At 33.4% G+C, this 22,713-nt stretch overlaps 1 protein-coding gene across 3 annotated transcripts in view; it reads left to right on the forward strand.

Moving 5' to 3' along the window:
- LOC132708289 (transcriptional repressor p66-beta) overlaps nt 1-22,713 on the forward strand; it is a 62,119-nt gene that overhangs the window by 24,715 nt on the left and 14,691 nt on the right. For 2 of the 3 annotated variants that reach the window (XM_060680521.1, XM_060680522.1), the window contains exons 3-7: nt 8,708-8,900; nt 8,962-9,078; nt 21,239-21,439; nt 21,534-21,593; nt 21,663-21,755. In XM_060680521.1, the coding sequence (XP_060536504.1) occupies nt 8,708-8,900; nt 8,962-9,078; nt 21,239-21,439; nt 21,534-21,593; nt 21,663-21,755 (664 nt within the window). The remainder of the gene's footprint in view (nt 1-8,707; nt 8,901-8,961; nt 9,079-21,238; nt 21,440-21,533; nt 21,594-21,662; nt 21,756-22,713) is intronic. The other variant, XM_060680523.1, reaches the window with a different exon arrangement.

Below are 22,713 nucleotides of genomic sequence, written 5' to 3' on the forward strand. Positions count from 1 at the left end.
AAAATTATCACCGCTCTCTTGGTTTTTGAGATACAGGGTGAAATCCAGAACTGTCGGCCAATGTGTGTTTTTTAAGTGGAACATCCTATATATTATTTTTACATTAATGGGAAATAGTTTAAACTTTTCAAAAATATATATTAGTAAAAAGTTGTTTGGAACACAACTTAAAATATAATTTTTGACATTTTTTTACTTTATTTCTAGCAGTAGGGCGTAGTAAATCAACCAAACCAACTAAAAGTAAGATGATTGAGACCGACATAAAAACCCCAACGTAAAAATATTATCACAAATAAAAGTAAAACATAACTCTTTAAAAAAATTAGACAAATAGCATATTAATATACATTTTAAGCTTCTGCAGTTGCGTTGTATAGTTTTCTGATGTCCACCGCAAAAGTGGCCGATTTTTAGTCTTTTTCTTTTTCATTGTTTGAACCTCTTCTGTGTTTGGACTTTGCGGAGATTTCCGAAGGCTTGACAAATCTGTCGTGAGTGTCGTGGAACTCGTGTGCCTAAAAACCAAATACGCGTCCAATTTTCCTTTCAAAAGTTAGTAAAGGGTTTATTGGATTTTATTAAATTTATACGGTTAACTTTTTTTTTTAAATACGTTGAAAATTGTGTACATTCTTTCCTAAGATAAAGAAATCATACGATATGAATACGAAATACTTTTTTGTGTATCGTAAAAACAAATAAGTAAGTATCTGAAAATTATAAACATTAAAATAAATAAAATATGCCTGAATTCAAATTTTGACAAGAAAAGACGAAAAGGACGTGACATTTTTTAGTTAATTCTTTCGAAAACGTTTTTGTGAATACCATTCGAGATGGTAAGTTAAGTAAAAATGAAATAAGTAATACTTACACAAAATTTTATTTACCTACCTGTATTCGTTTCTTGCTGCTTATTATCTACTTTTAAACTATGCGTTGAGTTTCTTTCTTGTAGATTTTACAAGTCGGTCTACACCCAGATTTATTTGGATCTGTTGTTTTAATATAAAACTTTCTTTTCTTCCATGCTCTATTTTCTATTAGTTCCACTCCTTTGACAAACCACCAATTAAATACGCGACACGTATTCGACAACGACAATTTATAGATCGGAAAAAAAAACAGATCGCCACAGAAAATAGTTTTGCAAAAAGCGTATTCTAACCCATTGCTTATAGTGGCTTTAAAATATTTTGTAATTGCTACAAAAAAAAATCAATCAAAAATCAAAAAAATCATAAAATAAATATTTTTTTCAATAATGCAATGAAAATGCCCAAGAAGCTTCGGAACTATATTACCACAGGTCAGGTTTTTAAAGGGATATGGTCAGTATAATTTTCATATTATAGAAATTTGTCTTGTTTATATTAGATATCCAGAGAGACGACAACCGTTTTTAGATATATTTGCTCGTCTGAAAATAAATCCTTTATTCAACCACGTCCTAAAAATTATTTGAAGGAGAATAGGGATCAAAGAGAAACAAAAATATTAGGTTATATAGAAATAACGCCGTCAATGCATATAACAAATACATAGAACAAGCAGTAAGGGTATACTTGACTAGAAATTCTGTTTTTACAACCGACCCCGTCATTAACTTTGCCTACTCTTTACTCCAAAATCGCATATACACCACCCTGCCGAGCAAACCCTTACCCGTAACCATTCCAGGGCCGTCCTACGAATCAATGCTTAATCAAATTTAAAACGATCCATTTACGTGTCAAATCAAAAATTCAAGTTTTTACAAATATTCGTTACGGACCTGCGAAGGTTTGCGGTTTAGGTACTGTAAAATACTTAAAACGTCGAAGCAATAAATCCGCAATATTTTTGTTCGTCCAATACCAAAATCGACTGCCCAAAGAATTAAAAAAAAACATATACCATATACCATCCATACAAGTATAAGAGTGTTCTACATATGGTCCGACTAATGTTACTTTTTAAGTTCGGGAATCTTAAATAGCAATTGGTGACGAGAAAACCACCATTTCATTTTTGAAAGGGCCCAACAAGGACGCTTTAGGCGAGGGGTATCGTGTTTTATTTTGGGATAACGAATAGTATACCTAATTTATGAAGGAGATCTTACAGCACGTAGATACCTAGACATTCTTGAAGAAATTATTCTAGACTTACTTAAAGATATCCCCTTAGCAAGATAACTCTGTATTATTAAGACCATTTTTAGATGACAACGTTCCTCAAAAATTGATAGGTACCAACGGACTTGTAAGATAGCCTCCACGATCTCCGGATCTTTCAGTTTTAGATTTCTTTTTATGCGGATATATGCAAAATGAAGTATTTATTGATTTAACTTTCGAAACTCTACGAAGGAGACCAATAATTTTTTTAAATGCCATCGAAAATGTGCGAGTTTTGCATTCGAGTAAATGGCCTCCAATTTTGAACAACAGTTTTAGGTATAATATTTTGTTATTTCTCTTTAGATGTAATGTTATTTCATATTATTAAATGTAATAATGGACTATAATAAGTTGAAAATTATTACAACCAGTAGTTCATAACGTATAAAACACATTTAAATAATTGAATTTCCTGTATGTCATTAATTGGTTGTAGTTTGGTAGCGTTTACACCATATTCCAGCCAGATCCATGTACATCTTCAACCGTGTCCTTTAATCTCGGTCTAGTCAATATGCCTAAGCTTACCATCCAGGATGTCTTGCAGCAAGCAAAGCACTGAAAAACAAAATTACCGTCGGTCCTGATGGCATACCAAATTTTACCGTTAGAGACTGTTCCCACGCACTGTGTACTCTTTTATATCACATTTTTAACCTGGTACTTGAAACGGTTGTTTATCCAGAACCTTGGAAAATTGTCAAAGCTTATTCTATTCGCAAAAAAGGGTGATCCTTCCATAGTTGAAAACTACCGACCTATTTCGATCTTGGAGATCATATGTAATAAATTGATTTTTCGCATGTCTGCGACTCCCTCAACAAGCAAGGTCAAGTTGATGTTATATACACTGACTTCCACAAATCGTTTGACCAGATAGATCAACACTCACTGATTGAAAAAGCATCTCAAAAATTTGGTTTATCCGATTCGCTGATTACAGTGTTGAGGTCCTGTCTGGTGAACCGTCGATATTTCGTCCGAGATTGGGAGGTTTAGATCCGTTCCTTTTGTACCAACTTCTGGTGTGCCTCAAGGTTCTAATCTTGAACCACTTCTGTTCAGTATATTTATAGACGATCTCATATCTTTGATCATCTGCGGGTTATCCGTGCTGATAAGTCTTATCATTTTCTTTCTCCTTCTTTCCTTCTTTTTTTTTTTTTTAGTTACCAGAGTAGTAGATTTAAGATTAGTTTTTACGTCCCCTGAATGATTTATATTTAATATTTCCTGTAATTGGGTCATGTTACCTGTTCGAAATAAAGTGCTATTGTTATTAATCGATTACTTGGATATTGTTTTTAATAGATTAATAATGACCTACTGCTACAAATAAATTAAAATATAAAAAATATTAAATTTTTAACTTAATTTTTTAAACAACTTAAATGATTTCTAATTAATGTAAAAAAAAATATACAGGGTGCTCCATTTAAATAAATGTATGTTTGTTTCATAACTAATTAACGTATAGTAAGTAGCAAGTAAAAAACAAATTACGCCACTGGATTCTACGGGACAAATCCTATAAGAATGTTTTTTAAACTCTATGATAACTTAAAGGACAACGGAGATACGAGGATGGTTTAAGATTTCACTCCGTATCTCAAAAACCAAGAGGGCCTTGATAATTTTGTTGACGGCATCTTTAATTTTACAAAAAATTAGCACAGTGTCGCGTAAACCGCGACTCTCTATCAGTAAAAGTGTCCACAATGGGATACGCCCTACGTCAACTTGTAAGCGCTTTTTTCGATGATTATTTAAGGACTTTTAATCGCCAAATAATAATTTGTAAACAATTGCAGTAACAATATACGGTACGGAGAAGGGGAAGGGATAAATACTGGAAAAATTCAAATAAATCGCAAGGTATTAAAAATAGGTATATGATATAATAAAAGTTGTGGATCTCTGTAAGATCTTTCCGAAAAAATAATAATATAAAAAATCGAAATTTTTCAATTTAAAATGATTCAAATATATTCGTTTATTTTGAACACCGTGCGGTATCTTTTATGTCATCTTCAAATAACGCTAATATCGAACCTGACGAAAACTACTAGGTTTAGGTCCGAACATTTTCAAAACGAATTCAAAACAAAAGTTAAAAATAGAATGTTCCATTTAAAAAAATGCATGTTTGATTCATCACGCTTTTTTTGAGCCACCCTATATAGTTTAAAGTAATTTTAAATTGTGCAGCCTAGCAATATATATATATATATATATATATATATATATATATATATATATATATATATATATATATATATATATATATATATATATATATATATATATATATAACTTTTTTATTAACCACTTCCTCATAATTTTTCAAACTCTATCGTTGACTCACCCTGTATTTTGAAATTCAACGTTTAATTTTTTTCGCGGAGTATTACTTCAAAAAAGATCTAAAAAAAAAACCGTATATTTAACCAATATTTTTTATTTCTATTAATAGTACGCACCCAAATATGGTAATGTATTCATGTCATTCATATAAGTGATCAAATCAAATTAACAATAATTTCATTTGTAACATCATAATACTTTATTTATATTTATTTACGTAATCACTCGATCAGTTAATTATTTATAAACAATTAATATGTCCAAATCCTTGCCCCAAAAAACAAACTTTCGCCGCTTATACAGGGTGTTATCTGCCCTCTGTGGCAAAAAGGAAGGGAGAAGAAGTCTTACGAAAATTCGGCATAATTTTTTTTGGAATACCTCTTCGCTTTCGATATACGGGGCGCTGAAAAAATAAAATTTTGATATGTTTTCTTTTTATTATTAATTAGGGGTAACGAGTACCATAACGTCGAAAAAGTAAATTATAGGAGCATGTCCAACATTAAATATTTTCATCAGTCCATAAAATCTTTTTCAAAAAATTGTTATCCTCATTATGTCTATTTAAAAAATCCAAACAAAACTGCATCCTCCTATAACGTTTTAACGTTGTTCTGCCCTTGGGTTTTGAGTTTTACGAAATTAAAATGCATTATATTTATATTCTCAGTGCATTGATCCCCCAGAACTACCTGTCTATTGATACTGGATGTGCTTCATAGAATCCTAATATGTTTGCCATATTTTCTTCATTTAAAACATTTAATACATTACCGTTTCCTTCAAATTTCTTTGTCAGGCTTGGAAATATATGTTTTGAAGGAGTTCAGCGCCTGGATAAAGTCTAATATACTGATGACGAGCTGCGGTTGCACTTTTATTATTCAGAAAGTATAGATAGATAGATAGATAGATAGATATTTATTTCGCTTTTCGATACTACATATAACACATATATGGGTATATTAAGCACGTCACATCACATTAAAATACAGTGTTTAAACAATACATTTAAAAAAAAATCATCTACTGAGTAGAGACACCTATCAGTTAAAAAGGTCTTAATTCTTTTCTTAAACACAGATAAACTATCAGTTTCTTCGAAGCATTTATAGAGATTTAAAGCGACTCCATGTACTTTCAAGCCAAAATACCTTGGGTTTTGTTGCCCGATATGCAGTCTAGAGAATGGAACGTCTAAGTAATCTCTTTGCCGTGCAAGTCTCATCTCTTATTCCATCTTATGTTACTTTCTTACGTGCTATTCGTTACATCATGTAACCTATCACTGATTGGAACAGCCCATAGTACACCAGCTTTAAAACGTCAATGGATACCGTATCTCTAATATTTTGGATTAAGTATGAGCAAGGGCTTATGTCATGTAGAGCCAATATGTTGTCGATGTGATGATTCCATGTAAGTTTGTTGTCAATGTGCAGACCGAGAAACTTAGTAGCCTCCACGTTTTCTATAGAACGTCCCTCTATCTTTTTTATCTGTAACTAAAATGCTTGTGTCATCTGCATACAGTACTAATAATGCATCTATATTATCCTGGGGAAGATCGTTAGTAAAACAATTAAAGAGGAGCGGTGATAGGCAGGATCCTTGCGGGGTACCTATGCCTACATATTGAGGGCTAGATTTTGAACCTACGATCACAACCTGCTGTACTCTTTCGGAGAGGTAAGATTTAACACATGAGTTTGCTGGACCTCTAATGCCCATATTTTCCAGTTTTTTTAAGAGCAGGCTGTGATCGACAGTGTCGAATGCGCGGCTCAAATTAAAAAATAAGCCTAATGTGGCTGTTTTGTTATTAAGGTTATTGTAGATATGCTCCAGAGCACAGTCCAGAGCTGTACTTGTGGCGCGGTTGGCTCTGAATCCGTTCTGAGCATCAGGAATCAAAGAGTATTTTTCAAGGAACTTGTGCAGTCTCTCATTATAACAGGACTTTTTTTGCTACTTGATATTGAAGAGCTACTAGACGGTAATTCTCTATGTTGGTTTTATTTCTTGCCTTTATTTTTTAAAATAGGTACGATTTTTGAGATTTTTAAGGCCTGTGGATATGATAGAATGGGAGCTATAATATCTTTAATAGAGATTAACAAGGTATTTCATCGATTCCAGATGATTTCTTACGGCGTACTTTTCCAATTACTTGTGTTATCTCTACTGTTGTAGTAGGTTTGTAGAGAAACATCGAGCTTGAGTGTATTTTAATATCAGGCGTTAGATTTTGAGGCTGCTTGCTATTGTTAGCAAGTTCAGCAAAATATTTGTTAAAAATTTCACAGATTTTGTATCCGTCTTGTAGTTTTTCACCACCAACGGTTATGTTGGTTATAGAAGAGGATTTACTTTTATCGTTGCTATTTGGCCTGACTATTCCCTACTTATATTATCAGATTTCATTAACCTTAAATTGTGGCGAGTTTTCTTTGCGTGTTTAAGTTTTTTGTTGTAATGGGATTTAAACCCCTTTGTATTTTTTATTATATAGATCATTTTTTATTCTTTTGTTTATTTGATGCATCTCGTGTACCGCACGACTCAGCTCTCTTAATTCTCTATTAAATCAATTGGTTTTTTTTCTGTACCAGACTTTTCATAAAAGAATTTACATTGTTTTCGCCAAACTTTCGGAGAAAGCGTTCTGTACAATTATTATGACAGAACTCCTCAAAAATGAAGAGCTGCAACGTTTGGTCAGAGATACATGTGTCTACTGCCAAACTTTTTAGTCCGGTAAAGTCGACGAAAATATTGTTAATGCATGTTCTAGAATGATAAGTTATTTTAGTTTGTTTGTTGTTTTCAAGCAAGTTGACATTAATGTCGCCGCGAAAAATGTGCTTATTTTTTGGTTCGTATATAGCTTCTAACATTATTGAGAGTTTCTCTACAAATGCGTCGAAGTCTCCCTTCGGAGATCGGTATACAGAGAAAATTGTGATACATTCCTTGTTAAGCTCTAATTTTATTGAACACATTTCAAATGTTTTTTCTTCGGAGTTATTAAATGGAATTTTTGAAAAATTTAAACTTTCTCGACCCAAGATACAGACTCCCCCTCCTCTGCAACCAGTTCTCGAGAAATAACTAAGAACCTTATAATCTAAAAGCTTAAGAAGACTAATGTCTGAGGATTCATGATGTTCTGAGATACAAAACACATTGACGTCGTTGTTATTTAGTATTGATTCGAGGGCTTCTTTTTTGTTTGTGATACTCCCTTGAATATTAAGGTTCATAAATGTCTCACCGTCTTTTTTACAAAAATCCTCATTTTCTGAGTCGTATTTACTGGCGCTGTTTTTTACATTTTTCTTGGGAAAGAAATATCTGCTTAGTCTTGCACCTTGCGGCCATAGGTTTCCGTTTAAAATTGCATCTTTGTGCGTGAAAGGGGCACATATTTTAAAGGAACTCCACTGTACAAATACTTGAATAATAAAACCATCAACGTTGTTTACTAATATGTCAAACATAAACATATAAAATATACAGGGTGTTCCATTAAAAAAAATATGATATTGGCTTATATGTCAGAAAATTGATACTCACTGGAAAAAAATGGCTACTAACCCTACATTTTGTTTTTTTTTGTTTACCTTGATATTATCAAGATAAATTGAACGCACGGTACGTTTTAAGTCGCAAATTGCAAAAAAAATGCTATAACAATTTGCATGGCGGGTTACAGAGAACACGGCTAACCATTTTTCAAAGAATTCATGGTACTAACCCCTTCCATCTTTCTACATTTTATAACAATCAATGGAAATACATAAAAATACATCGGACTTTAATATACAGGGTGTTTTCTAATTGAATGGGAGGGGGGGAGATTTTTGGGTCCGTTTTGAAAAGAAAGGACATATGTCCCAAACGTTTTCGCAATTCATTTGTTTTCTGCCCGCAGTAGTTAAGACTGATGTATCGTTCGGTAGGTAAAAACTGTCACAGGCAAATTTTTGAAATTTGACTTTAACCGCAGGTCTGGTTTGTTTGGGGTCACATAAGTTCCTTTATCTCTCAAAAGTCATTTCAAATTCCTGTATCAATTTACTACATCCAGTAACGAACTAGGTAAAGATATCATGCTATGACGTAACTGTGCAATTGCTCCGACTAGATTTTACGTGTTTTTTTTTTGTCTATAGAGAGAGGGGCCTTCGAAGACTGAGGGAGGAACTGCGAGCCGAAGAAATGAAACTCGTGCTGCTCAAAAAACTGAAACAATCGCAACAGCTTAAGGAGAACATGGCGGTGCAGCTTCCGCCGGGGGTGCCCCCTTCGGCGTTGCCCCCCGCCGGTCTCCCCAGCGGATTAAGTATTACCCCGACTGTCGTGAAGGTTCGCGAACATTCCCTTCTTACGTCGGTAGGGCGGGAAAAATGTTTTTTTTTTCGCTTAGGTTCCTCCAGCAAATGCCAAAGGCCAGTCGCCTCAAACGGCGCACACGCGGCATGGTTCCACGCCCGGACTGCACCCCAAGTCGAGTCCGGGGGGCGTGCCTTCCCTTATGAGAGGGGTATGTTTTTTTTTTCTATCTATTGCATTCGTTTGGTTATCGCAACATTTTTAGTTTTTAATATAATCAACCGGTTGAGCGTTAAGATGTGATTTTCGGTAATTTATTAGAGACTTTGAGATTTGTAGGGGTTCATAACGATTTACAATGATTTGGTAATAATACTACTACTACTAATAATAATAATAATAATAATAATAATAATAATAATAATAATAATAATAATAATAATTATTATTATTATTTTCCCAAAGAAAACTACAAAATGGTATAGGAATAGCCAAAATACATAATAGGTACAATATACATAGACAGATAAAAAAACGTTTACTGAAAACAATTCCTCTAGACTATAAAACGTTTTGGATAACAAAAATATTTGTAATCGTTTTTTTAAATAGACGTTTTAAAGTTTTGTCGCTTAACTCCAATGGCATATTGTTAAAAATACGAACACCTGAATAATCGGGGGACTTCGAAGTCGCGTCACCAACTAACTTAAAATTCTATAAATTAAAACCTCACGAAGATTTATAAAAAGATAATTTACACTATTTCGAGTTGTATCACAGACATTCATCCAATCTCAATCCTAGAAACCTCACAGTATCCCTACTTGCGATAATGTCATTGCCTAAACAGATATTAAAATTATCACATTGTTTCTTATAGTTTGGGTTTTGCTTGCGTTGAAATATAGATTAATATTTCCAAACCATGTCATCAATCTATCGAGTAAAGTCTTGTCATAGATATAAGAAAGTGACTAACTGATACGAATTAAGGAAAGACCCGGACAGGCTGTAAGAATGAAATATGGCCGAACAGGTCCGTACTTTGCTTGGAATTTAATTATTCGGGGTTTTGTTAGGAAATATACTAAACACTAACTTGCATTGTCCATTACAATGACGTTATTAGGAGGAATGTTTGGAACTAGTTTGTTTTAAAACCAACTTTCAAATAAATCAGCGGTGGTGTCTTCATGGTAAGCCAGAGAAGAATCTTTAATATTTTTCGCAGACAGAGAAAGTCCATTTGGAATCCCACCATCTTTAGAGCCAGCATGCAGATTAGTTAGTCTTTTACCTCTTTTTGATGGCCCTTTTGTTTTACACTTATCAGTTGAGTCAACCCAACCTTTTTCCGGGGTATCATAAGTGTCGAACCAGATTTCATCCAAGTAAATAATTGGCTTTGTTGTTCTCTGTAAATCCTAATTTTTTCTAGATATTCCAGTCGCCATTTCCGAATTCTAAAAGATTAAAACTTGCCTTTTGTCAATTTTTGTAAATCTAAAACCCATGTGTTGAATACACTGCCATAAGGTAGTTCTGCCATATTTAACACCGGTTTCATCTTTTTCTCCTAATTAAGATATCTAATGTAGGCACGCTTTGTTCCTCGTATAACTGGTGAATTTTACGCCGTATTATATCTTGATCTACACTCTAGAAAATTCACAATTTTCCATGTAGTTGATGTTGGAATTTTCGTCAATGTGGCCGTTTCTTCTAAAGATGCTTGCTTGCTGGCATCACGTTCAATGAGAGTCAAATAAACATTGTTTATAACTTCTTTAGTCTCAATACAATAGTGTTTTCTACATTTGGGAGCATCTCCTGAGATACACTAGACTCGCACATATTTTGTATAATTCGCACACGATTCAACACACGCTGTATTACACACGGAATAAGAATGATTACCAATAAACTTAAACTAAGTAGTATACCAAACCAAAGAATATTAAACACAGGTAGGTATAAAATTATTTTCTATTACGGACCACAATTTTACCTGAATTTAAATTCCGAAACTTTAGGTAAAAATCTTGTTGCATTGATTGTTAATGACCACCCTTGGATAATCCCATTCAAAAGCAATTTGTCACTTTCTTATATCTATGAACAGACCGTACCCTACAGCACTTCTCCTAGAGGTCATCGTATCACGGTAAAATTTTCAATATACAATTTACATATAATATGAAGATTACAGGGCCTAAAACTGAACCTTAAGGGACAGCCTATGCGTTATAAAACTTAAGGGATACAAATTAAGAACAATGTTCTTAAAGGCCCACCCCAAGATTTATTTAAAAAAAATTCGTCTAGACGATAAAATGTTTTGAATAACAAAAATATTTTAAGTCGTTTTTTAACTCCAATGACAGATTGTTAAAAATATGAACATCTCAATAATCGGGGGACTTCCAAGTCACGTCACCAACTAACTTAAAATTATCCCACGGAAATACGAACAAGCAGCAGTTCAATTGCTTCAATCTTTTCTGAAGTCATGTTGTTACCTATAAAACTATGATATTTATCTACAAAATACATTATTCTCGCTAAGAAAGCATGCTCAAATACATTTATAATTTTTTTATAAATTCCCTCCAAAAAAGAATAGTAAACTGTTTTCAAGATATATTTTTATATATACAGGGTGTCGCAGAAATCACAGACAGATATAGTTATATATTTTTTAATGAAACACCCAAAAATTCTGCACATTTCTTGTATAATATGTCCTATACCCAAGTGCAATAGTCTTTGAGATGTTTATGTAAAATTACAATTACACGTCTTGCTGGTGGCTAGTACTTCAGCTATAAACCACTATTTTTTACAGTTTTCAGAAAATAAACAACAAACGCATCCTATATGGTTACATTATTGACACATTCTCATTGGACTTCCCAAAAATAAAAATAATAAAATAGATAGTTAGATAAATTAGTATTTTACGCTGCTTATCAAAACCTCCAGAAATGATTATGCAGAATCAAATACGACTTTTTGTAGACACAAATATCATCAGGATATCGCTCTGGATGTAGTTGTGCGCTTTTGAGTGTTACAGATGACATTATAAAATCATTAGATTCCGCTCAGTCATCCGTTTTGCTGCTTCTGGACTAATAGAAAGCGCTTGACACGATATGCCATGAACTACCGTTAGCTATTTTAAATTATGTCGGATTTTCAGAAAATGCCAAAATGTTAATACGAAGTCAGGTAGAGAAACTGTTAGTTTCGGCGTGCCACAAGGTTCTATACTGGGACCTCTTTTATTTACAATTTGCACCAGCAATTAATTAATAAAGATTTAAAAGAATTTAAGATACAAGCGGGTGGCAGAGTTTTACAGTTTGCTTTATCTTGGTCCAAGAATTAACACAGATTTTGGTCTGAAGTTCAAAAAATTATAGTGGCAGAATCTTTAGTGTTAAGTACAAGAGACTGTCTACGGTTTATTTATGATATAAGGAAATATGATCGAGTCTTGCACAAACTACAAGATGCCAAACGGTTGAATATGCAGAACAGGCGTAGCCTACACTCCTTGGTATTTTTTCATAACATTATCTTTAATAACAGTCCACTTTACTTGACAAAGTAACGCATCGGACAGTTTAAACCTTAGATTTAAAGGTCTTGTCTCTCCACCACCGAACAAGACATCTCTCTTTCAATGAAGCTTTTTTTACAATATTTATAAACTTTACAATGCCATTCCTCTTTCTATGAAAGTCCTATCACCATTACTTTTTTGAAAGGAAATTAAGACAAGAATTGTTTAGCCATCAACCACGATTCAGGTTTTTTCCAATTTAGTTTCAAGAAGTAATTTGAAAAATACAATGAAATTTACATTTATTATGCGATACGTCGCCGTCTCGTCGTTTGGGATTCCTCGAATCGGTTCCCTTATTTATTGCTTCTAATGCTAACAGGGACTTTAAACGATTTTGCTACATATATTTACATGGCAAACTTAGATTTGCATGGCCAACTGACATTTGCACAAAAAGATGCGATCTGAAAACATTATTTATACTTCAATAATATTTTGAGCTTTAAGAAAGGTATAATTCTAAATTAATATAAAGAAGGTAACGTTTTTTTCACAAAATAAAAAAATTCCCTATTTATTTTTATTTTTCTCGGCTTATTGCGATATTTTTACATAATTTGACAAATTTTCGGAGTTTTGTTCGTAAAAATGTTTATACATACTTCGAAAAATCTAAGTTTAGGTATAGGGAATGATTAATAAATTTAAAAGAGCAATAACAGGGTTTTTCATTTGATTTTTTTCACCAAAATTTATATTTTTCATTTTGACTCACCGTGTATAAACGACTTTATAAAATTGTGGGCATAATAAGATTACAGCTCTTGGAAATGCCGTTAAAAATATGGAATCTTTAACACAGTGCATTCTTGACGAGAAAACGGCCATAAATCCGAAAACACTCAGTATAGACCATACATTGGGTGATTGAGTACAAAACATTTTTCCTGTATATTTGAAAATAATTTTAAATTGTTTCTTTTAGTCTTATCTAATCTATAACTTACCATTTGAACACCCTGTATATTATTTCACTTTTGGATTTCTGAGAAAGCTTCATGGTATATGCTTCTTTAGGTCTCGCTATACTTAATCCCAATAGTTTCTTAGGTGTCTTTATTAATTCAAACATTTTGAAAGATGTAGCGAGTTTTAAACAACGCGCCATTTAACCATTTTTAATTTTTAATTAATTTTATGTTATGCTAGGTAAAAGGAAACACAAAAATCTTCCTTTACAGGGTGTCCAAAATTTACTAAGCAATTGCAATCATTTTCAAATATGCAAAATTTCGATTTTTCAAACTCGACACCCTGCATATCGTTGTGTGATGTACAAACTAATTTGTACTAACTGTTTTCAACGGCTTCCTTGTATATTTCGTATTTTCTATCAAAAGTCAACCACAACCCATTGTCAGCATTGTTTTTGACCAAGTTTGATATGTTCTTAGTTTTCTTTAGTTCAGTTAAGGAACTCTGGAATTGGACATCCAGATAACCCGATTTGTAGTCCTTGGATTTTCTATTCCAAGGTCTAGTATACTCTTTCCATGGATGTGCTGGATGGAAGATTGATTGCTTATGACCAAAGGGACAATGCGAAAATGCTGGAAATTATTTTTTAATTTCTAGAGCAATCTAGCAATCGCATTCTTGGATTTTAAATTCCGTTTTTTGAGAAATAATATATTACAGATTGCGGCATCACTACAAATGAAAATTTATTTTCTTAAAAAAGTTTCGTGCATTGATATCACTTCTATTGGATCAAAAGATGACCAAATAATAGTCCAACACGCAACTGCATTTCGATAGCTCTTTCCTAATCTGGAATATCAGTTAAATAAATAAAAACAAAATAATGTCGCCATCTTTGGGAACATTTCCAGGATACCCAAACATTATTGAATACTTATTCGTTCTTTTAGCAAAATATGTATAAATTTACCATTAAGGGATCGATACTATATTTAAAATGTAAAAAAAAGTTAACACTAGTTCCCATATGATTGAATATTGGAATACAATATATTAAAATAATGAAAAAAAATATCATAGGTAAAGCACTAGGACCTTTGCATCGTAATACAGGATACTTTAGCGCATAGATTCATTCATTCATAGATCATCAGAAACAGTTGCGTCTGCAATACGTTGAAAAAAAAAGCACGATACATATCAATCACTTCTACAGGTGGAAAAGGCATTTCTTTACACTTATTTTTGCTTTTTATTACATTAATTATTGATATTTTAAAGATAATTGTTGTATTTTAACAGTAAATTTATGTATATTTTGCTAAAAAATAGAGAATTACTTTGCTTGCCCGGTACAAATAGATATGATTTATGAAATTGTTTTGACGCTTTTTTACTACTTCAAAAATCCATGCAGACGCACATCGAAGGTTTATTACGGGAATAATACAAGCCTTTATCAAGTTTTTGAACAGAAATGTAGCAATTATTGTAATGATTTCTTCCTTTGCCTTGCTTTACCTTCATATTATTTATTATCTATTATTATTTAGTGTCTGCCAACTTGGGATGGGACAATCAATTTGGCAATTGAATAATCCCATTTTTGTGCTTCCGTGTATGGCATAAGCGTTTATCAATAGTTAAAAATGGTCTGTCCATCGCATGCCGCATATTCAAACAACTTTTGTATTCAAAAGTTGTCGGTAAAATAAGCCGTTTTGGAGGTACAAAACAATCGCATAATAATGAGCTACCCTGTGTACAGGGTGTCCAGTGTAAGATGATGTATCGGGTGGCCCAACCGTTTCTCCTACAACTTAGAAAAAAAAATTATAGGTAAATCGGCCAAGAGGGTTTTCTTAAAAATATTCCAAATTAACCTATACTAAAATTAGTTTTAAGGTAATGTACTCTAGATAAGGAAACTTTTTTGTTTGAACTATTTTTTTTCTATCTCGTCAAATAAAGGGTGGATGACGGGCCAAATATTGGTTTAGAAAAAATTGAATATTTTTTTTTTTGGCTTACTGATTTCGACGTACTTAGTTTAGTTTTATAGAGTATAGGAGCTTCGACCGGCGTGTCAATATCACAATATTAATTCTTTTACATGTCGGTAGGAGGCGCTTCATGTCAGAAACAGCATTTTTTTATGATTTTCTCGAAAATTTCAAATATAATGGTATATATGTTTATATCTAAGATGAAAGAGCTTAAAAAAATACAGCGGGTAGTGGCATGGCAATATCGTTTTCCCCTCTGGGATATAAATAAAAATTAATTAAAAAAAACTTTTAAGAAGGTATAATAGAAGCAGTATTAGAGATAACGAAGGTATGACATATTATGCCGGCATGATAATTTATAGTAAAGGTTCAATAGTACTTTTATTTTATATATAAAACATTAGGTTAGAAAGAATTATTCAGAAAATGGCTCAATAAATTGATGTCTGGGCTGGGTTTCAAACTAATTGAAGTCCGCTTTGGTCGATGATTTCTAACGCCATGAACTGCAAAAAAAAATATTTTAATTCAAATAAAATCTAACACTAAACAAAATCTAACACTAAACAGAATCTAACAACAAGCAAATCGAAAGCGATTTCGTTCTCTAAAGGCATTTTAAACGGATGCAACGTACATTAAAAAAAACTTAGTTTAAACGGATTATTTTGTTTTATTTTCGTGCCATTATCATGCCAATGCTACGCTAACTATTATTGATTATTGGCGATTATTATGAATAAATTAGGACAAAATCAAATTTAACTCTTGTAGAAAATATAACCATCCCACGTAACGTCTGTCGCCTCTGGTACTATTACTATGCTACGGTTAAAAAATATATTAACCCCATTTTTATTAATATCTCTAGCTGTGTTTTTTACGCTCTTTCATCCTAGCTAAAAATATTTAAAATTTTCGAAAAAATCATAGCTTTTTTGACAGGCTGTACAAGAATTAATGCCAATCGAAGCTCCTATAAATACTCTTTGAAACTAAACTAAGTTCATCGCAATCTGATTAGCCCAGAAAAAAGTTATTCAACTTTTTCTAAATCAATATTTCACCCTTCCCCCAAAAACTTTTATCGGAAACTGTAAGAGATACAGCGTCGTTTAAATATTTACAATATTTTCCTATTTATATATTTATCTCTTTCCAATATCCCCATGTATATGATCTTATACTGGACACCCTGTATAATTTGTTCTTATGCCTTTCATCTTCTATACATTATTAACTACGTAGGCTATTAAACATTTCTGACGTAAAAGTTACGATTTATTATTATTGCATAACATAATAATATTAGAAAGTGCAGTTCGAGTTTATTAGGTCTAGAATTTCTTTTATTTCCTTGTCGAAGAATTCGCAGTGCTACATTTTTTTTACTGAGATGCGGAATTCGTGTTGTTAACAAATGGAACAGCGAACGTTTATCCAAAAAAAAGCGAAATGTCTAACCGTCACTTCTATTTCCTGTCATATGTCACAGCGAGAAGTTGATGGTGTAGGTGTAGTGGTTTTGACTGGAAGTTGAGCAACATCTCCATCTTCAGTGTCAGAATCATTTGAGGGATCTAATGACTTGGATTTCTCTTTTCATAGGAGATTTTGACATTGTCGGGTCATTTATAGAAGCGCTGAATAAATGTGTTGTCATTCTGCTGGTATGAAGGGCATAAACTTTCATCCAAAAGTTGCATTGTTCTATGTTGTCTTATCTCTGGAAAGAAGAGGAATTATATGAGTTTCTGATTCCTATTAGCTATTTTTATAGCAAAAATAAACATAATAAGCAACCTAACACAACTTTCACACATTTTTAAACTTTAAGTTCAAAGTTGTTGATCCAAAACGTATACCTTTTATTCTTAGCGAATTTCTCTGATTTATAATTTTGTAGAAGATTTACTACCTCGTATCACAGCAGAAAATTTAGCTTTTCGTGAACAGCAGCTCCCAAACTCAAAAGATTGATAATAAAACAAAAAAGTGAGGTTATATTCTTAAGTGGCCGACATGAGTGAAAGTTTCGTTGCCAGTCGAGGAGATTTCAACATCGAAATAATTTTCACAACATAAGGATTACAGAAAAGGAAATTATCATCCACAATAACTTTTTAATGTTGATGAAAAACAGTCAGTCCTGATTCAGAAAAGAATGCCAAAACGACCATTTCTATCCCGTGAAGAGAAACGATCACCAGAGTTTAAAGCTGCAAAAGAACGCTTAACACTTCTATTGGGTGGTAACGCATGCGGAGATTTCAAATTAAAGTCTCTACTAGTTTACCACTCCAAGAACCCATCACTAGAGCGATGAAAGGCGCATCTAAGTCAAATTTGCTTGTAATTTGCAAAAAGATAACTATGAAAATTTTTCAGGATTGGTTCACTGAACATTTCTGCCTATCTCTTTTTCAAATTTCAATCAATTTTTCAAAGAAACTTCCACAGGCTACTGTAATACTATTTACAAAAGTTTTGGGATTGTTCATAAGTCGGTTGTTGATAAATCGAACTTGCTTATGTTTCGTCAATCATCGTGTTGGCTTCTTCAGAGCTTGACTTAAACTTGAAATTAAGTCAAATGGTCTTTGGTTTTCAAACCCTATCAAAAAATTCAGTGGCTTCTGAGCTTGACTGAAACAGTTTCCGTCAAGCTCTTGTTTGAGATTTCTATAGAGTCTCGGATTTTTCGTTCTTAGAAGAATTGATTGCATGCAAGCAACTGCTGATGAGTTTATCTTTAAGGCCCTTTCATGTTCTTCTGGTCTCCAATGTATTCTTTGCCGCATATGCACGAAATGCTGTGAACTCCTGGTACCTCAAACGGAATTTTGTATTTGACGGATCGAAGATGTTGGGAAATTTTTGGACAAGTTCCTAAGAACTTTTGATAGGTGATAGGTGATGTTTTGAATGTAAGGACGGACAACAGTGGCGACTGTGAGGTTGCTTTCGGTCTCATTTTCTTTGGATGGTTGTAGTGAAGTGTATTTTGTGTTGAACGCTTAAGTTCGGTTCATGAACTACCGACGCAGAAGAAATCCAGAAGTTTTATAAATGGTAGCACTACTATTCATTGCTAATGCTTCAAGCTACCCAACAAATTTATCAGACGTAACGACATGCATTCCAGTCGAAGTAGTTTTCTTAGCGCCTATGTCAACTGCCTTAATTCAAGCAATGGACCAAGGCGACATTTTCTGACAGCAAATTCAGGCTTATTACTTTCGGCGAGCATTTAAACAGATGTTTGAAAAATCAGACGGAGAAGAGAAGCAATCAATAAGAGAATTTTGGAAAAATTATATTATCATGAACTCTGCAGAAAACATAAGCCTTTCTCGGAATGACATTTGGCCAGATTTGATGAAATAGTGGAATTAGCGAAACATGCTGGTTTAGATGAGTTAAATGTGGAGGACGTCGAAGAAATAGAAATAGAAATGGAAGAAACAGCGGCTAGGCTTTCTAATGACAAGCTTAATGAATTAACTGAGCAAAAAGAAAGCAAAAATATTGGTAGTAGTGTTTTCGAAGAAGAGCAAAAAGAACTTTCGATGACATTTGACCACTATAACTGAAATTCTGAACCAATTTGTTGAAAATGATTCAAGTTTTGACACCAGTTCGAAAACGCAAACTGCATTGACAAAAAGGCATAAAATTGACTTAGAATTTTATTCGCTTTTATAAGTATATTCGCTTATATTGTTTATGTAGGAAATAATTGTTCGGTTTTATTTTTCTTAAAAAAATATATTTTTATTAAATTTATAACCTAACCAATTTTCTATCCATGTGCCCCTAACCCCATTATTATTCCACGCGTTAAGCGGAGTGTTATCGTATACAGTGAACTTCGGTTATAAAGTACCCTCTAAATTATTTTTTATTTTACATAAAAATGGAAAACTAACAAAGACTAATATAGGTACTAAAAAACGAAAGAAACTAAACTATCTAAACTAAAAACTTATCTATCTATATAAACTTTACAACATACAAGTAAAATATATATATGCTTTTTTATTTTTGGAGTAAAAAAGTTCGTTATTTTTATTTGTTTATTTTTTCTCAATACAAATTTCATATTCCCGATGTGCTTTTCAACCTTCCAGGATGCTTGCATAATATCATCAGTTACATTATCAGTAGATTGTAAAAAAATTGTAACAATTTTAGCGGTACAAAGCGCTTCAGTACTTCATCCTTTGAACATCATCATCGCTTTCGTTGCCATAGCTTTAAGGGATCATTTGGCACTAAAACTTCAGTAATAATATAACTCGGTTGTTATTAAATTATTATCAACATTTGGGAAGCTATCCAGCTTTGGAAGATACATTTGAATGTTGGCCGGTATTGCGCAACCAATTACTTAGGGCAACCCCACAGTCATCGTCGTCATTATTTTTGTGCATTTCGAACCACTGAACCAGAGGTAAGTAATTGTCTGAATCAAACTCATCTTCCGATTTTGTGACACCTGCATGTCGAAAGCAGTTTGAAATAGTGGTTGAAGTATTTTATGGAGTCCAGGATAGTGATATTGAAAGGCTCCTTATTTTCAATTGACTAGATTAAACGATACAAAAAATATCTTTGGTAATATGTCTTAAGGCATGCCCTGATCTATTGGTTGGGCGACTGAGAGGCTATTTGGATGAGCTGCACAATTGTCAACCAGAAGCAATATTTTTCTATTCTGACGTTTTAGTTTTTCATCCTATACTTTTAAATGATTATAAAAAATTGCTGAAGTCATCCACGCTTGCTGGTTTGACTTATAAATGACAACGTAGATTTTTCTTATTTTTCATACATCTCTGTCGTTCATATCTACCAATAACAAGAAGTTTGTATTTTTCGCTTCCTGTCCTATTTTGTACAAACCTAAACGGTGTACCTCAACTTCGACCGCATCCCACCTAAACACTTTTCTCCTCTACATTTAAGCGATCTGGAGTCATCTTGTAAAATAGCCCAGTCTCGTCACCATTGAAAATATCCTCAGAGCTGTAATTTTGGTGCAATACCGGGCCACTTATCCTCTAGAAAACCTGTTGAACAACTAAAATCCTCACCCTGTAATCCTCTGGCTAATTCTTTGACTTTCCATTTTATACAATGCAACAAGATTATTACCTTGATTAATAATTACCTTAATTAATAATAATAATCTTGTTGCATTGTATGTTAATGGCCGCCCTTGGATAATCCGTTCACTTTCTTATATCTATGAACAGATCATACAAATCTATTGGCAATCACGTCAACATTTGAGTGCCAACCATCCCACTGAACTTCGAACTCTTCAGCAGTATTCTTTTCCCAGCACCTTCTGAAAGTATCTATCACATAATTTCTGGACAACTTCTGGACATCAATGGTTAAAATGCTTGGTGTCAAGTGGACTTTGTGCGGCAGGTTTTTTTTTCATTAGAGACAGGTAAAGTGTGAAAAAAATTATGTTGAAATAGTTTTGAATTTTTTTTATTAAAATATAAAGTGCTGTTATCCGTTACAAGCTACTGTATTATTTTCAATGTGACGCATTACTTTAAACCACCATGACGGTACTTTAGTACTTGGACATAAATAATAGATGGCATTCGTAACAGTGTACGCGACCTCTATCTTATACTCTTTGCGTTATATTCCATGTACGTTATTAACTGAGTTTACTGTATTCAATTAATTTCAATAAATTTTTGATCTAATTGGTGTTCATTTGAACTAAATATTAAAAACTATTCTTCGAAATTTGCAATGGTGATTGTAATATTTCGTTGCAGCAATTGGCCGCCCCTAGAACGACGATTCATCCGCCCCAGATCACCGCGACCCCGATCGGCAGCGGCAGGGCCGCCAACCTGTCAGTTCCTCAACCCCCTCAGCGTTCCTCGATGGGCAGGCCGCCCTCCGGATTTCCACCCGGCGTTAAAGATCTGTCTCCGTCGGTGACTATCACGCCGGCCCCGCCCCAATCCGTCAAGGTCAGTTTTATTCCTTCTTGGGTGAATTTTTGTATACTTATTATCAGAAATGTTTCCTTATAATACCGGAATATTTATCTTAATGCTGCTTAAGCCGGTCAGCGTCGATAATAAACCAATGGGCGGTAACATGCAACAGAATATAATGCCAGAGGTAATAAACTTGGTTGTTACGATCTCCGTCTCTTCGTATTGAAATGATATATATTTTTTTAAATGTTAGGATCGGACAAGGGAAGATAATCAAACTCCGGCGCAGAGGCAAGCGGCTGCCAAACTGGCATTAAGAAAACAACTGGAGAAAACACTCTTGCAGGTAAGTAGTTCAAACGCACCGCTTAGAATAAAGAAAGGAGGCTAAAATATGAAATAAATTCATTTAAACTGCATTTTGTGGTGGCAAAAGCAAAATGTACAGCGTCCGTCAAAAAGCACGAGGTGTGTTCAAAAAGTAAGGTAACTTTTGTAAAAAAAATTGTCGTGTTGGGACACATGTCCGTAACATACGTTCACGGTTTCAGCCAGTTTGCACTTTTACACTTTTTTTGTGAGTCAGAAGCGTTACTTAAATGTTCAAAATTTGGGAGAGCGTTTTTAAAAACATTTATTACACAGAAAGAGAAATAAAGTTTTATTAGGGCTAGCCAATGCCAAGGCTGGAATAATTAACAGCGTCTTTTACATTGTGACAATAGAATATATAGGGTTTTTCATGCTATGTCAGCGAGGTGTTACCTTCGATTAGCTTTCGTCTGCTGTTCGGGGTATATAACTCCTCCCTCCTTAACTTTCGAAAATAACATAGCATTTTTTCGAAAAAGCTTCAAAATTTTCTTCTTGGCAGGTTTCCTCCAGATTTTCTTCAATTTTCGTCCCTTTTCCAAGGAGAGATTTTTAACGATGAAGAGTAAAATTAGAATCATGACTATTCCAAAAGCAATAACAATTATTTGGAACATATTTGTTTCTTCTTTCACTGGTTCCATAGGAGTTATTTTTTCTGTTAAGCTGGTATATTACGTCGATGTTCATTTTTCAAAGATTGTGGGGGTATCCAGGACTTTCGTTATGTTCATTTTCGTTAAATGGATTTTTGGTAAAAATATTGGTTTTCCGAACTGGATTTTTACATCGTCGAAGAATTTTTCTCCATTAATTTCTATTTGACACTTTACTGGCGTCTTAATCAGTACGGGTACTTCGATTTGCATATATCGATAAATGTTACACTTGATTTGCAGTTTTTCAAGCTTCTGTAGCAGAACAAGAACTAA

The sequence above is a fragment of the Cylas formicarius genome, unplaced genomic scaffold (genome assembly GCF_029955315.1).
Source record: "Cylas formicarius isolate icCylForm1 unplaced genomic scaffold, icCylForm1.1 PGA_scaffold_10__41_contigs__length_53128322, whole genome shotgun sequence".
NCBI classification, from domain to species: Eukaryota; Metazoa; Arthropoda; class Insecta; order Coleoptera; family Brentidae; genus Cylas; species Cylas formicarius.